Source organism: Physcomitrium patens, chromosome 14 (genome assembly GCF_059467195.1).
Source record: "Physcomitrium patens ecotype Gransden chromosome 14, ASM5946719v1, whole genome shotgun sequence".
In the NCBI taxonomy this organism is placed as follows: domain Eukaryota; kingdom Viridiplantae; phylum Streptophyta; class Bryopsida; order Funariales; family Funariaceae; genus Physcomitrium; species Physcomitrium patens.
Genome location: NC_143423.1, coordinates 16693027 through 16709706, shown reverse-complemented (window position 1 = coordinate 16709706; position 16680 = coordinate 16693027). Strand labels below are relative to the sequence as shown.

The 16680-nt window shown below is 38.9% G+C and overlaps 2 protein-coding genes across 8 annotated transcripts; one reads left to right on the top strand and one right to left on the bottom strand.

Annotated features, from left to right (window-relative positions):
• Positions 1-8369: 8369 nt before the first annotated feature.
• Positions 8370-10997, bottom strand: LOC112291645 (uncharacterized). 2 transcript variants are annotated; one of them, XM_024539368.3, is made up of 6 exons: positions 10549-10997; positions 10162-10251; positions 9741-9834; positions 9357-9445; positions 9041-9152; positions 8370-8893 (listed from the first exon to the last, which is right to left on the bottom strand). In XM_024539368.3, exons 1-6 carry the CDS (start codon positions 10579-10581, stop codon positions 8667-8669), a joined length of 645 nt encoding a protein of 214 aa, XP_024395136.1. In that variant the 5' UTR covers positions 10582-10997; the 3' UTR covers positions 8370-8666. The 2 variants fall into 2 exon arrangements, with proteins under 2 accessions (XP_024395136.1, XP_024395137.1); XM_024539369.3 differs by having other exon boundaries at positions 8370-8888.
• Positions 10998-11033: 36 nt separating this feature from the next.
• On the top strand, positions 11034-16473 carry LOC112291644 (ultraviolet-B receptor UVR8). 6 transcript variants are annotated; one of them, XM_073538672.2, is made up of 16 exons: positions 11034-11155; positions 11356-11661; positions 12056-12132; positions 12262-12346; positions 12643-12702; positions 12823-12924; positions 13252-13354; positions 13653-13695; positions 13872-13917; positions 14142-14188; positions 14343-14445; positions 14766-14820; positions 15198-15270; positions 15384-15420; positions 15545-15627; positions 15921-16473. In XM_073538672.2, the coding sequence occupies exons 2-16, from the start codon at positions 11403-11405 to the stop codon at positions 16035-16037; spliced, it is 1290 nt and encodes a 429-aa protein (XP_073394773.1). In that variant the 5' UTR covers positions 11034-11155; positions 11356-11402; the 3' UTR covers positions 16038-16473. The 6 variants fall into 6 exon arrangements, 4 of the variants coding, with proteins under 4 accessions (XP_073394773.1, XP_024395135.1, XP_024395133.1 ...); XR_016506457.1 differs by having other exon boundaries at positions 11120-11258; positions 11390-11661; positions 14343-14449; XM_024539367.3 differs by having other exon boundaries at positions 11125-11258.
• Positions 16474-16680: the final 207 nt, after the last annotated feature.

The following is a 16680-nucleotide window of genomic DNA, read 5'->3' as shown; positions in this document are numbered from 1 at the left end:
TTGATTATCCATTAATAAGTATTTAGTCACTTCTATTAGAATTCTGCTTTCATTCACTTATTTAATATTATTGTGAGTTGATATTAATTAAATATTTCCTTATCTAATTAATCATATCCACACTTTTTCATATATTTAATTTATAATTTTTTACAAAAATATAATCAATTTTATATGTACTACAGTATTATTTTTACTTCCCAATGGTTGAGTTGAGTAGATTATAACTTGCACCTTAATATCCAAATTTTGTCACCAATGAACTATTTAACCATTGATTTCCTACCATTATTTCTATTTTAATGTCACATTAAAAAAATTAGCATTAATTACACACAAATTACCTTCTACTAGTTATAAATTTTTATTGCACTAAACTCAAACACAAATCCACATATTACCAATTAACTATCACTCTTACACTTCTATCAATAAATTTTAACATTTATCAATTACTTTATACTATCAAAAACTAACTTTATTAATTAAAAAAAAAAACAATCATAAATGCCTAAATTTGATTCAAGTCTAATCTTTGAACTTTGGAGACAATATAAGAAAAACTCAAATAATAAAATTGATGACATGCTAAATAAGATTTGAACTTTGAGTAGTGGCAAAAACCTTTTATTAAAAAAAAATAAAAAAATAAAAAATGGCCTATTTTTAATATAAATATACTACTTAGATTAATCAAATATTAACCTTAACTTACACAAATAGAAGTAGATTACATTAAAAAAAATTAAGTTTTTATATATTGATGATTTTTCTAAAAAAAAATAATTTTTAAAATATTAATAGTGATTTAGTATCATGTTGTAATCCATAGTTGTATTATTTTAATTCAACAACTACTACATAGGCCAATTTTTTATTTTTTTTATATTTATTTTTATTTTACATAGTTATTGAATTAAAATAATACAACTATGAATTACAATATGATACTAAATCACTATTAATATTTTAAAAATTATTTGTTTTTAGAAAAATCATCAATATATAAAAACTTGATTATTTTATGCTTAAAAAGTGTGGTACAACCAGTATATGTACTAATTTATATTATTTTTTAAAATTATATTTATGGTATATATATATATATATATATATATAAATAATCCATCCATTTACTAAATCATTCCACTCTTTTGTAGGAAACTAAGGACAAACAAGGAACGTTGTTAGGGACATAGTCCTTAGAACCTTCTAGAGACAAGTTTCTAAAACCTTCTAGAGACAAGTTTCTAGAACCTTCTAGAAGCTTTTTAGTTAATAGAAGATATTAGAGACATAGTCCTTAGAACCTTCTAGAGATAAGTTTCTAGATCCTTCTAGAAGCAAGTCTCTGGAACCTTCTAAGAGCTTCCTAGTTGGTAGAAGTTGCTTGAGAAGTTTCCTAAATAGGAGTATATATTGGAATCGAGGCTGAAGAGTTCTTCAGTCTCAACAACACATCTCTTGGAGCTCTAGCTCACCTCTCTGGTGTTGTTCTTATATTCATCTGATTAATCTAGTTCTTACCAGTTCTTCTTGAACTTCTTCTTAGATCTCGAGTCTATATTTCTGTGTCCGTGACAGTTTGTCGAGACTTCACTCATCACAGATATCAGAGTTAGTTTCTTCCTCGTTAGAATGCGGATTATCCCTCTGCTTGGAAGTATACTAGCATTTTAGAGGTTGCGGATTACCCTCTTCTAAACTGATACTTCTTTTGTTACAATATTGGAGTCTTATTCTTCTTGAAGAGAGTGGATTATCCCTTTTCTTGAAGCTCTTAAGGCATTTTAGAGGTTGCGGAGTACCCTCCTCTAAACCAATATTGTCTTCTTGTAGAGTCATTTCTGTCCTTCTCTTAGAATGGCTAGAGGCCAAGACATTAGTATGATGGAAAGTTCCGAGTCCAAGTTGGATGCTATCATGAATGCCCTTGCTATGTTATCGCAAAGAACTACAGAAATTGAAGGAGTTGTGGCAAGGCTTCATAATGATGGAGCATCTGGGATGGCACAATTTAGGTTGCATCAGCATCAAACTTCTGTACTTGGAGAAGCAACTTTGCCTCAAGTTTGATAAGCACCGCTACTTCTACAACATAAGGAGCCCCAAGTTAGCCTTCTGGACAAGTTCGATGGTACGTGTTCCAAGTTTCGAGGATTCGTCAATCAAATCAGGTTGATAACAGTTTTACAGCTCGAACACTATCCAACGGAGGAGTCACGTGTTGGGCTTGTTGGAACCTTACTTACAAAGCAAGATCTATCATGGTTTGCTCCTTTATTTGAGAAACGATCGTCCATACTAAACAACTTTGAAACCTTTTTGGAGGCATTTGCGGAAGCATTTGGTGAACACGATAAGGTTCGATGGGCTACAACAAAGATCCGGTAACAACGACAAGGGATGCGCTCTACATCATTCTATGCATCGGATTTCAAGCAACTAGCATGCGACATCAATTGGGACGAAGAAGCATTGATGAGTCAATTCTATTGGAATTTAAGGGATGATGTAAAGGATTTGATGTTAACTCTTTCTAATCTGTAAACGCTCAACAATGCTATTAGCCAAGCTGTGAAGTGCAATAATCACCTATTCCAACGTCGCCAAGACCAACGTTCAAGACAACATATGGTTCGCCACGCCCCAACTATGTCGACAAGCAGCGTGAATTCACATTTAGAGGTAGAAGACATGCAAATTGATGCGGTACGTGTCAAATCACTTACTCTAGAGGAAAAAAAAGTGGCGCATGGAGGAAGGTCTATGCTTGTATTGCGGTGAAGAAGGCCACAAAGTTGGAAACTGCCCCAAGAAGCAAAATCGACGTATTTTCAAGACTAGGGGTGCGTTTGTTCAGGAAAACGAGGATGCCCATCCACAATAGGAACCGTGTAGTTGAACAGTGAAATATCATAACAACAACCAGGTTCCTTTCTTTCTGCTCAACTTGCCCTTTGCTTAATGGCCCTCAGAAACTCAGAACCTTAGCATTATTAGATTCAGGAGCATCTGCTTATTTCTTAGATGAAGAATTTGTAAAGCGTCATAGATCCTTTTAATACAGAAATCCAAACCTTTTCACGTTGAGGTCATAGATGGACGACCTTTATTGTCTCGTAGTGTCACCCATGAATCAGAACCTATAGAAGTGACGTTTAAGGGCCATAGTAGTCATATTATTTTCAACATTATTAGAACCCCATCAAATCCTGTTATTCTTGGTCTTTCCTGGTTGGAAAAGCATAACCCATCCATAGATTGGAAGTTGCAGAAGATGACCTTTCCCACAAAACCACCCAAGAGCAAGCCTAGTAGAAAATCTCGAATAGAGAAATCCTTATTTATTGGAGCAAGAGCATTAATAAGATCGACTAAGGAAGGCACACCGTTTGTCATTTATGCAGCTCCAACTACCGGGGAGAAGATCTCGACAACAAGAATACTTGAGCAATATATGGATTTTAAAGACGTGTTTCAAAAGAAAAATGCCAACATGCTATCGAAACACCGACCATATGATTGCGCCATAGGCTTACAGGAAGGAACACAACCGCCTTTTGGCCCAATCTACAATCTATCGCAGATGGAGTTGGTGGAGTTGCGGAAGTACATCGACAAGAATCTAGCCAAGAACTTCATCCGTCATTCAGAATCGTCAGCTGGAGCACCCATCTTATTTATGAAGAAGAAAGATGGCTTGTTGCGGATGTGCGTGGACTATCGAGGCCTCAACAAGGTAACAAAGAAGAATCGTTACCCGTTACCCTTGATTTTTGGTCTCTTAGAAGAACTTGGACGTGCAAGGATCTTTACAAAAATTGATCTAAGGGGAGCTTACAACCTCGTACAAATCAAAAGAGATGAGTGGAAGACAGCGTTCCGTACAAGGTATGGCCATTTTGAGTATAATGTCATACCCTTTGGTCTTACCAATGCTCCAGCAGTCATCCAACATATGATGAATGACATTTTTTGGAAGCACCTTGACGATTTTGTTGTCATCTACTTGGATGATATTTTGATATTCTCCAAAAACAAGGAAGAGTATGAAAAGCACGTTCGTTTGGTCTTGGAGAAATTATGCAAGTGAGGACTATATGCCAACTTGGAGAAGTATTTATTTCACTAAATAGAGATGGAGTTTTTGGGATTCGTTGCGACTACTGAAGGCTTGAAGATGGACCCCAAGAAGGTGGAAGCAATCGTGTCCTGGGAGGTTCCGAAGACGGTTAGAGACGTACAATGCTTTCTTGGTTTTGCCAACTTCTATCGAATCTTCATCAAGAATTACTCTCAAGTTGCTACTCCTTTCACTCGGTTGACATGCAAGGATAAGCTGGAGTGGGAACATCTAGCAGAGAGGGCATTTCAAGACCTGAAGACGGCATTTACTACGGCTCCAATCTTGGAACATCTAGACTTTACAAAGTCCTTTTATCTAGAAACTGATGCTTCGGATTTTGCTTTGGGAGCTGTACTTTTATAAATGGGAGAAGACAAGAAGCTCCATCCAGTTGCATTTTATTCTCGAAAGTTCTCTGCTGCTGAAATCAATTATGACCTCCACGATAAGGAACTTCTTGCTATAGTGGATTCTTTCCAAGAATGGCATCACTTTCTTGAAAGAGCTACACACTCAGTGTCCGTATACACAGGTCACAAGAATTTTGAGTATTTCATGTCAGCTCGAGTTCTAAATCGACGTCAAGCTCGGTGGAGTATGTTGCTATCTAGGTTCGATTTTATTATCACTTATCGACCTGGAAAGCAGCAAGGACTATCTGATGCCTTATCAAAGAGATCCTGTCTTGTACCAAAGGCTGGAGAAGCAGCGTTTGATCAACAATGTACGACATTGTCGAAGCTAGAGTAATTTCAGCTTTGCGCTACTATTGTGCCAATTGATGCTGACTTCCTGAATCAGGTACGTGCTATGACCATTGAAGATTCAGTAGCCATTGATATTAAGCAGCATGCCAATGAGGACAAGTTCAAGGTGGAGGGAGATCTTTTATACTTTGAGGAGCGATTATATATCCTAAAAGAACAAGCACGACTCCGAGTTCTTCAATCTCGCCACGATTTTCCAACTGCGAGACATTTTGGATTTAACAAGACCTTGGAGCTTATTTCTCGAGATTTTTGGTGGCCCCAAATGTGGAAGGATGTAAAAGATTTTGTCCTCTCTTGCGACATCTGTTTAAGATCCAAGAATCCTCGGCATCGCCCTTATGGACTCCTACAACCATTGCCGATTCCACGTCGACCATGGTCTTTAATTTCCATGGACTTCATCATGGACCTGCCATCATTGAACTCATTTGATAGCATCTTTGTCATGATAGATTGGCTTACAAAGATGGCGCACTTTGTCCCTTGCAAGAAGACATCGTCCAATGAAGTCACAGCAAGGCTCTTTCTCGATAATGTGTATCGATATCATGGACTACCAGATGATATCGTATCAGATCGAGGAACCCACTTCGTATCAAAGTTTTGGAGATCTCTCTTTGACATACTGAAGGTGGATATGAAGCTTTCTTCGACTTTTCATCCTCAAACTGACGGCCAAACAAAACGGATGAACTAAGTCCTGGAACAATTCTTATGATGTAGCATCAACTATCAGTAAGACAATTGGACCACATATCTGTCGCTAGCTGAGTTTGCATATAACAACACCCTCCATGCGTCGACTCAATACACAGTATTGTTTTCTAACTAAGGGTATCATCCGAAGCTTGATTTATTGAGTCCGTCAACAAATAACAATCCAACAGCTGAAGGATTTTCGAAACAACTATCAGAGCTTCAAAATACGTTGAAGCTTCAATTACAATCTGCTCAAGAATCCTACAAAGCATCTACAGATAGATTTCGAAATCAAGCACCTACTTTCAAAATTGGAGATAAAGCATGGCTTCTTCGATAGAATATCAAGACCAAGGGACTATGTGATAAGTTGGACTATCGAAGATTAAAACCGTTTATCATCCAGAAGCAAATCAATTCAGTGGTATTCCATCTAGAATTACAGGCTTCTATGAAGGTACATCCTGTCTTTCATATTTCTCTGTTGGAGCCTCATCGAGAGTCGTCTTTTCTTGGAAGAGTGTAATGTCGACCACCTAGTATTGAGATCAAGAACCATGAGGAATATGAGGTTGAAAAGGTGCTGGATTCACAACGAAGGTGGGGCAAGTTGGAGTATCGTGTTCATTGGTGCGGCTACGACATTAATGAGCAAACATGGGAGCCAGCTGAAAATCTTGCCAATGCGCCCCAAAAGGTACAAGAGTTTCATCAACAACATCTTCATAAACCTAAGCCGGTTCGAAGATAGCTTCCTTCTGAAGCTTGGTCACCCAAGAATATAAGAAAGGAGGAGAGCTTCACCAAAATTCGTAGTTGATGTAGTTATTTTCTCCAAGATAAAATAGAATTTTTTCAGTAGCCATAGTTTGGTCTTCTGATATGGATAGCCAAGAGATAGATACTTTGCCACTCACATTATCTCAACCGACTAGCTCATGAAGGCGACCCCGAGATGAAGAACCACCTATACCATGACGACGACGGAGGATACCAAGTAACCGATCACTGGTGATTGTATTTGTGTCCGAGCCTGCTTACGATGGTCAGCCAGAAGGTGTGTTTGTAGGACAATTTCACAATGAGGATATGGAAGTTCATGCTTGGTCAGAAGTCGAAGGCGTGGGCCACTACCGTTGGCTTCAAGGGCCGATGAACCACTTGCCTCATGAACAACAATTGGAGTTCATAGCAGACGTTATGCGATAGATCTTCATTTTCTTTCGTTGGTACTGATTGACAACAACATTGCTTCTTAGAGACCTTGAAGCTAAAGGAGGGGGTGATGTGAGGGACATAGACCTTAGAACCTTCTAGAGACAAGTTTCTAGAACCTTCTAGAGACAAGCTTCTAGAACCTTCTAGAAGCAAGTCTCTGGAACCTTCTAGAAGCTTCCTAGTTGGTAGAAGTTGCTTGAGAAGCTTCCTAAATAGGAGTATATATTGGGATCGAGGCTGAAGAGTTCTTCAGTCTCGACAACACATCTCTTGGAGCTCTAGCTCACCTCTTTGGTGTTGTTCTTGTATTCATCTGATTAATCTAGTTCTTGCCAGTTCTCCTTGAACTTCTTGGTAGATATCAAGTCTGTATTCTGTGTCAGTGACAAATGGATGGATCATTTTAACTTATATATATATATATATATATATATATATATATTTGACTATTTATATTTTTTGATTTTTTTACCTTATACTAAAATATCTAACTAAAAATTAATATAATTTTAGTACAAATTAATATATAAATATTTTTAAATAAATAAAGTATAAATTAGATTTAGATGAAATTAATTTTATTTTTTTGTATAAAATAATATTTTATACTTCAACTTACATCCTCTAATTTTGATGTCTAAATTTGTAACTTTTTACTTTTCACTTATATTACCATAGCTTATAACCCAATTTTTCATGGTTGCAATTTTACACCATTCAAGTTACTTTGTGACCTTGTAGCCATTATCTAATATCTCTATTTCACAATTTTCTATTCCAACATCCCTTCATCCCCAACACACTTCTTATTTATTACCTTGTACCTCTTACTTAGTACCTTTTATACCTAACAATAACTTAACAATCTATTCTATGTTATAAATCTAATTCTAGCTTGAAAAACATTTGAACAAATTATTTTTGGTTTCCCCAAAAATTGAAAATAAAGACATTAGAGAAAATATTTGCTCTATTCCCTACTATAATGCCTCTGTTGTGATACATGTATTAAATCTTTGAACCTGATCAAAGATCATTTTTGAATGGCTATCCAGATTTAATTGAGTAAATTAATCAAAACAATCAATTCACAAATTCATCCAAATTTGAAAATTCTTCCTACCCATCCGCTAAGGCTACGCTTGGTGCATGAAATAGCACAACAACGTGTTCAATCCTTCTCTCCTTCCAGGTTTTAGATAGAAAACTCTTCGTTTGACTTTAAGTCGAATAAGTTAAATGCCTCTTCAATTTGCGGTACTTCCTTGACAACCTGACTTTATGCTTCTACTCTTCAAAGTAACCCATTTCACCTGGTGACTAAGGCACTTGACCTACACTGTTTATTCCATCATTTAAGGGCTTGAGTGTTTCTTTCGGAAAGATTAGAAGCAAGCCATTACTCCGCAGAAAATGAACGAGACAGCTCAGACTTTCGCTGTTTTCAACAGAGTGACGATGCACAAAATCCCCTTCATTTGTTTAGAATTAAACATGTTGACGCACTCTCTGTCGCAGGTAGAAAATTCTAGGATTGAACGACAGCACCCAGATAGTAAACAATGCAGAATGATCTTATGATCTATTGGATAGAGTATGTTCTTACACTGAAACGGATGCCTTGGGAGCCCTTCATGGCTCGCAATGATAAGCTCGTATCTGATTATACATCTCAGAAATTCATGCATAAGCTGCCTTGTCTTGCATTTCCACTTGCAACATAAACTTCTCGCGAATTTATCCAAACTGGAATTTCTATGATACGCTTGCACACCTCGAACACACTTCAATGCATTTTGACTGTAAGAGAGTCGTTTATTCATACTATGGTTACTGTGAATGAATATTTGTTAAGGAGGTTTAGAATCAACCATACTGGAACCAGTTCTAAAAATCTGTTGTAAGGCTTCACTTAACGAAATTTCTGTGCCAAGGGCGGTGAATGCAGGTGCTCGAGTTGGGCCAGAAAGAAAGTCAGGACCTTGCTGTTCAACCCGCTTGCAAAGAGCTTCATACTTTTCAAGAACGATGTTAAGTGCCTTCTTCATCTCCAGTACCTCAACTTTCAAGTACTGCACTGAAGATACACAAAGAAGACACGAATCATTTACTCAGCAGTCTTTACACTTATTAATCTTCAACAGACTTGCTGTAATTGACACCTTAAGAAAGAGAAACGGAATAAGATTTCATGTGAAACCGGGGAATAAGAATATAAACGTACCATCTTGAAGGCTTGCAGCACTAGTTTTCATGACTGAAGCTGAATAATTAAGTCGTTGCAACAGTTTCATTGCAACTGCTTCCACTGCATCTATCTTGAAACCTATTTCTTCCTATTCCCAAAAGAAAAAATACATTCAATCTGATTAAGTTTACAGCTAATTTCGAAACCACTAAAGTGATTTTACAATTTCAGTACCGTTTTTAGTATATCGAAAATTCGATTACCATAGCATTTATTCCAACAAAAAAAAAGTTGTAAAAAGACAGAGCATCGATTAACCTTGTCAAGGAGATGTTTGCAGGAATAAGAATACCTGTTTCTTGCTGACCTGGTCAGCAGTGAGGCGTTGCCACTCCTGGTACAAAGATAGCAATTGTGCAGTAGTAGTTGCATCTAATGATCCTATTCACACAACAACCAGCACATCAGAAGTTTTTTCAGTACTTTTTGCCTCGACCTGTGACATGATTAGGGCAATACCTTGAACTTGGGAATTTTTTTAAATCACTACGAAGTCAAAGTGAGCATGAAACTCGAAGGCTTCAGGAAAAGTCAGCACAACCCCATTCTACTCAGTAAGCACCATTTCGAATATGCTCAAATAAGTAGATTCACAATTTCTAGATCATACACAGTAACGAAAAAAATACAATGCTCTAGTCCGCCATATGATTGGTTATGTTAGCAGGTAACCGACCATAATCAACAGATCGAGATTGAGGAAAGTTCCGCTCCAGTAAGACGTCCGTCAAACTGCTCTCCCCCACCGGCGATTTCAACAAAGGCTCTGCCTGCCCACCAAGTAAAGGACATAAAGGACATTCCCATGAGCTTCTTGCAGAATGACAAGTTTAAGTAGCCGAATCTACGTTGCTTACAGAGTGTTTACAGCGACACATTAAAGATGTTCTTGTGTTGGGCCTTTTTAACGCAGCGTAAAAAGAGAAAACTGCGCATCTTTCATGCACGCTGTAAACAACGTCGATTATTTTAATTAGATGTAAGTTCGGGCCAATGACCAATCTTTGTCAATATCGAGAATGCAGTCTAGGCTGCAAATAAAAATTCAACTTCTCAAATCGGAGCCAAGAGGTTTAGTAAGGTCGAGAGGTACTTACAACACTTAGGTTTTGAAGCCTCTCTATACAAGGATCCAATCCCTCCGCACTTCGTCCACCTTTGATTGTCTCTATTGAATCCACCACACCCTATATCCACCAGATGCAAGCCATCAATGGCTGTCCAATTTAGAGCGTTCAGTGAGTTTTCGTCAACCCAGAATACGATCTCGGTGGCTCAACCCCCATCGATCAACGTCGACGATAATACCGCATCAAATTCCAAAAACAACAGCTCAAATCCCAGGATATTTGGAAATTCCCGGAGCAGCTATACTTGCAATACACAGACAAACGCAAGTCCTGACCCAAAACCCTAATAGTAGGAGAATTGGGTTTCAAACCTGAAGAGGCTAAACAAGGAACACTTGATCGTAGGGACTATACCTGCGTGGGGAGCTTGGAGTCAGCTGCCCCCATGCCACCACACTTGACGGCTGAGGGCACTCCCACTATAGTCTATCTGCTTCCAATATGAAGCCCAAACTCAAGCATCTCCCTGTTGCGTGGAGCACACGATTATTCCGAATTGCAGCATTGAGCGCAGGCTAGTGATGGCTGTACTCCTTCGCTCTCAAAACCTACTCTTCCAACTGGAATCCCTGCCTTCTCTTTCGAAAACGTCAATGGTGCCTGCCTTTGCCAGAGATCCGTGCTCTCAATTCCCTAGACCTCATAAACCTCCTCGCTTTGATGCTGACAAAAATTCTACAAAGTAGCTCAAAAAGCTTTTGAATCTGACAGCACAGGCAGCCATCTGAAGTGCAATTACCTCGTGATACATTGTTGTGAAGTCTTGACGAATGTGCAACTTCAAACCACAAACCTAATAGTGAGGTGGAATCAGTGGAGTGGTACAAGTGTGATCCAGCTTATGCTTCATCCGAAACAGTGACCACGTCACTCTTTCGGATGAAAACTGCGAGGAAGGAAGGCCAATTCGACAGGTGCTTGTCAAGTGAAGTGAAAATTAGCTCACTTGACAAATTTGAAGGTATCATTCGTTTTTTTTGGGCTGATCACTACCAGATGCTTTGAGAATTCTGCTTTTCCTGCCAAACTCCCCAGTGGATTTTGGGGACCAGATTCTTCGTCAGGTCAGTGAAATTCTGTGTTGGTGACGTAGGTTGCAATGATGACTAGGGGGCATGTGGGTATGGCTGAATTTTGAAAACAAGTGGATTGAATGAGTAGGATCTGAAGCATGAGTTGGGAGATCGTCGTGTAGAGAAAATTGGGAGATGTTGTTGCGTCATGCGGTGAGGCCCCTTCGAGGTGGTCTTGTCGCGACTGCGAGGCAGCAATGGGGATCTCAGGAAAGGAGGATGTCGGGAATTGGAGACAAGCATAGATGGGTGGCGTTGTGGGGGAATGGAGACTATGGGCGCCTGGGTCAGGCTTCGGGTGAATCATTCTGGGAACCCACTGTCTGCAAGAGTATGCAACATTTGCAGCCTATTGCTTTGGCTTGTGGCGGTGCGCATACGCTTGTTCTTACGGGTTTGTCTTTTTTGCCTTCCGTTGTTTCCGAAAACCCCAATTCTTCCTTGTATTAGTAGGCATACCATCCAATTTGCATGTTAGGTTCGTGATGGGTATCTGTTATAAGAAGAATGTGCCTAGTGCTCTCAGTATGATGTTTCCAATCTCGTTGAAGGAAAGATTCATGAGTAGTACTTGAATTGAAGGAGTCAAATTTACGGTGACAATATGCTCAGAGCGAATGCTTGAGAAATTATGTGCATCTTGTTTAGAGATTCGATATCTAAGCGTAAAAGTATTCATTGATGTAGTAAAAGAGCCAGTGTAAATTCATGGGCTTGCTCAAACAATTGGGATTGGGTTCGAATCGAGCATTTTAACTAATGAGGTGGATCCACCGGATTTGCAACAGAGGAAGGTCGTGTCTACGCGTCAGGACTGAACGATTGGGGTCAATTGGGCTTGCCTTTGTCAACTGGTCACTCTATGGTGCGTATCAATCCTTGCATGTCTAATCAACTTCACTGCTTTACATATTGCAACAGAGTACATGACCTATGCCGTAGTTTTGAATATTCAACTGAGCCAGGACTAAGTATTCCTCCTCTTACACTATAGGAATTTTTGGAAGTCGAGGGTTTACCAGATGAAGCCAAATTTACGCACATTGCAGCTGGGGACTTCCATTCCGCTGCTATTTCTGGTCCTCACTCCTCTACCACTTGGAAGCTTGATAGTTCTACTCATGCATCAACTTGTTGGGAGTTGATGTTCTTCCTTTGCTGTTGTCGTTTGTTTTTGCAATCATCAAAAGGTCTGAGTATTACACATAGGAATTATATATGTATGTGTGTATATATATATATATATATATACCCTACAGAACGATTAGCTTAATATTAATGGATGGTGATTGTCACTCTGGTCAGTATGCTACGAACTTGCTGCTTTCTGGGGGATAAAATGTTCGCTGATCAAAGTTCCAACAACTGTTGCCAGAGGATGGGCGTGTCTACATGTGGGGTAGAAACACACAAGGGCAGCTCGGTCTTGGAAAACGTAAGAAATTATTTCGCATGGTCCTATGTGATATTTCTTGAAAATCATCTTATTGGCTGTTCGTTTGTGAATCTGGTGTTCATATCAGTTGTGAGAGAGTAGCACGGCATGGAATGGCAGGAGGGAAGGGGAAAGTGTGTGCAGCACAGTGGGTGGAGTCTTTAAAGGATTTTCGTATACAGGCATTAGCTCTTGGCGCTGAGCACTCGCTTGCCCTTTCTGGTATCCTTCTATTTTCCTATTGAAGTTTTTGGAAATTGTTTTTGATCCTCACCCCTACTATGCCTAGTACCGCACGTGGAGACAGTTTTCTGGTATCTATATGACTTCATTCTCCTCAGAGCATAAACGTTATTGATTCTTTCAGCTTGGCTTGGCCTTCTGATTTCATAAACTCGAAACCCTAGGCCCTGGCGCGTTGTGATAGCAAAATGTGAAATTTGCTCTACTGTCTTACGCTGCATTATTGTTTGGGAGTAATAGCAATCTTCTTCTCATAGTGATATGAATTTTACCTTAAATACTTTGCTGGGGATTGCTGCATATAAGAGGAGGGTGAGGTGCTTAGCTGGGGAACGAGCTTGAATGGACGCCTTGGACATGGAGAGGGTCATAGATCATCTTCCATGTTTAGTATATTTCGTAAATCCAGGTAAGAGATGTGGTTTCAGCGTTCGTAAACACGAATTTTGTGGCTATTGTTCAAAATTCTGCTATCCAACATAGACTTTGTCTGCATAGAGATGTAGAGTTACTTACGGGGCAGTGATATCTCAGGCGCTTCCATTTTTTCAGTCCTCCCCCCCAAGTTTAGCCATATCAATGACATTTAATTCAGTTTCAAGTTTACTGTGTTAGTGTTGTATAATGCAGTGGCTTTCAATTCATGATCCTATTATTCAAACTTCAAATAGATAGTAATATGTAACTCGGTGGATTGCTCTTCGCAGTGAATACACACCCAGACTAGTGAAGGGCTTTCGTGACGTCAAGGTGAGAAACAAGTCCTGCTACTCATGCTAGTATTTAGCTAACCTTCTAATTTCGAAGATAAATTGATTTGTTAAAGATGTCTTATGGGAAGTTCTTAAACGATGAGAGTAGGAATTGAAGGTAGTTACTGTCGGCCAGAGTTTCCAAACTTAATTTAGTGATATGTTCTTTGTCAGGTGTCGAAAGTTGCAGCTGGACTGACTCACTCTGCCTGCCTGGATGGTTTGGGACCTCTCTCTCTGCCTATGCTATGTAGATTTGCACCAAGATTCAATCGTCTAAATAATATCTGCAATTAGACATGTTTTACTTCAAAATCTTGACTCATGTGATTAGGTTTAGGTAGCAGAGTCTATCTGCTCTAAGAAATTTGGTTTATCACGATTTGAGTGTCAATTGGTGAATGAAACTCCAAATTTTGTTGATAAACATTGGATGTGAAACAGAGCAAGGATCACTATTCACGTTTGGTAAAGGTCGAGAATGCCAACTGGTAAGACTGATCTATTTCTTTCATCTATTAATGTGATTTATATGATTCCTTTCATTGTTCATGTGAATTAATTCTTGGTATTCATTTGAAGGATGTTTCTCTTTTCTTTTTTTTTTTTTTTTTTTTATATATTTTTTAACGGTGGAGTTTGCAGGGTTTAGGTGGTGATAGAGACATTTCTGAGCCGAAGCGAGTACCGGTCATTCCCCCAGTGGAGGAGATAGCTTGTGGAGGCTATCACACTGGTGCAATCTCTCGTGTGTAATTTCTTCCTCGTGCCTTTTTCTATCTATTTAGTGACCATCTGGATGCTAAACGTAATATAGAATTCTGAATCAATTTGGTACTATCAGTCTTGCTTAACCTCTCGCATGTATTGAACCTTGACTTCTAGAAAGAATTCTATTGGTGTAAACGTATGTTGGAATTATCCTCTGCGTTACGCCGCCGATTCAGGACGTAACTTGTCGGAAGGAAACATCTTAGAATTCTGAGTTTTCATAATCTCGACAAATGCATAACAAATGAACCAAATTTGGATTTCGATTCTTACATGTCTATGTATCCATTGTCACAGGAAACGGTCAGCTGTACATGTGGGGTTCCAACGAGTATGGTTGTCTTGGTTTTGGGTTAGCCATTTCTCTTCATTCTTCAGACAATAGTTTTTGTTGAAATCAGGGGTTCATTGTCAATGTCCACGTTAATAAATTGAATTACTCAAGCTACTACGCCTACGAAAGCATTATGTGCTTAATGTAGATAGCAATTGATTTAATAATGATTTTTTTAAGGATAGAAGGCCTTGGTGTTGGATGAAAGAATTTCTATTGCAGCTGTCCTACACAATTCTCATAGTTGCATAACATGAAAATCTATTTGTTTCTAGTGATGGGTCTATTCCGTAGGTCGAGTGACATTAGTCGGAGCTTATGCAACGATCTATCATGGCTTACTTTATATGCATAATTGAGAAATTTCTGTTGCGAATGGTTGCAATGTTCAACAGGTACAAGCATCAAAATGCAACTTCGTTGCCTATGCTTGTGGAGGGTGCCTTGGAATCACTGAGAGTGACACAGGTAAGCTATTATATTCAGACGTGTATCTAACAAATGCACAATGTTCTTCTGTTCTAACAACCGATCAGTATGTTGATATTGACGCACCTTGCTTTCCCTCGATGATTGTGTAGGTTCAATGTGGATGGAAACATACGATGGCTCTCACAGGTACTTCCTGAATCCCTTCGTGGTACTAGGCTGTTGTGCTTTAATTGCTATGATATTCATGTCTTGCAAATCGAACTGCTTCTAGCGCAGGTAGGCACATGATATGTCGTCGTATCTGTGACAGTTGATGGAGATGTATTCGCCTGGGGTTGGGGAGGCTCGCAAGGCACACATGGAGTAGATGGTCTTTCGTCTGGTGGACAATTGGTCAGACTCTAATACCTTGCGGAGCGTACTATCTAATGCTTATAACTTTCTACACTTGTACTGAAGTAGTTTTATACCTATTATGATTGTACGAAAATGTGCAGTTCAGACTATGAAAGTAGACGAAGTCCATGAGGTAAATACCTAAAGAATGCAGATGGAATTTTATCGGCCAATTTCTGGACCGCAAATCTTGTTAGTTGACTCTATGCCCAGCATGAGTGGAGAGTAGGAAGGGAGCAGACTGATTTTGAACCTCCTGAATTGTATTGATGGATGGTGGTGTTTTGCAGGGACTTGGCAACGAGAATGATTTTTTGGAGCCTACACAAGTTAAGTCGAAGAACATGAAGGCTATTCAAATATCTTGCGGGTTCAATCACTCTGGAGCAATATTGGAGGAGCAATAAGCGAGGCACTAGAATTATCTGCTGCATTTTGCTCAAGAGCTCACAATCTTTGCTCTCGGGTCGAGACAGTAATAATGATGGGAGTCAGGAGGTCTCAGATGTAGATATCTAACTCCAGTAGCAGATTCAAAAAACTCTAGAGATTCCTTCAGTAGTTAGTGCCTAGTCCTGGTGTGGAAGCATGCAGTTAGACAACGTAGCTGCAAACTGATTCAGTTAAAGGTTCTTTGTATCCCTAAGGATTCTCCCTCTAAAGATTTTGGCTCAGGTTTTGTAGATACAAAAACTTTGAGCATCCAAGTAGGGATTGATGCAATCTCGATGTTGATGAGCCCTTAGCTTTTACCATCAGATTGCTGTGAGTCTTGTTGTTGCACATGTTTCCACCTCATGGTTTTTTAATTTCATTAAGTGGGAAACCATTTTCTAGATTCAAGATTTTGCAATCAGTATTCAGGTACCTTTGCCAAAAATACTAGAAAGTTTAGAGGTTAAGATTTTGTTTTGCACACATTGGGTGTGCATGTCAGCATGTGTGATCTAAGATTGGTCAATGAAGTGTTAAAGATACCACACAATGGTGATTGAGTCATTTTGCAAATTAATTTATTTCTTGGTTGAAAATAAATACATATTCATCATC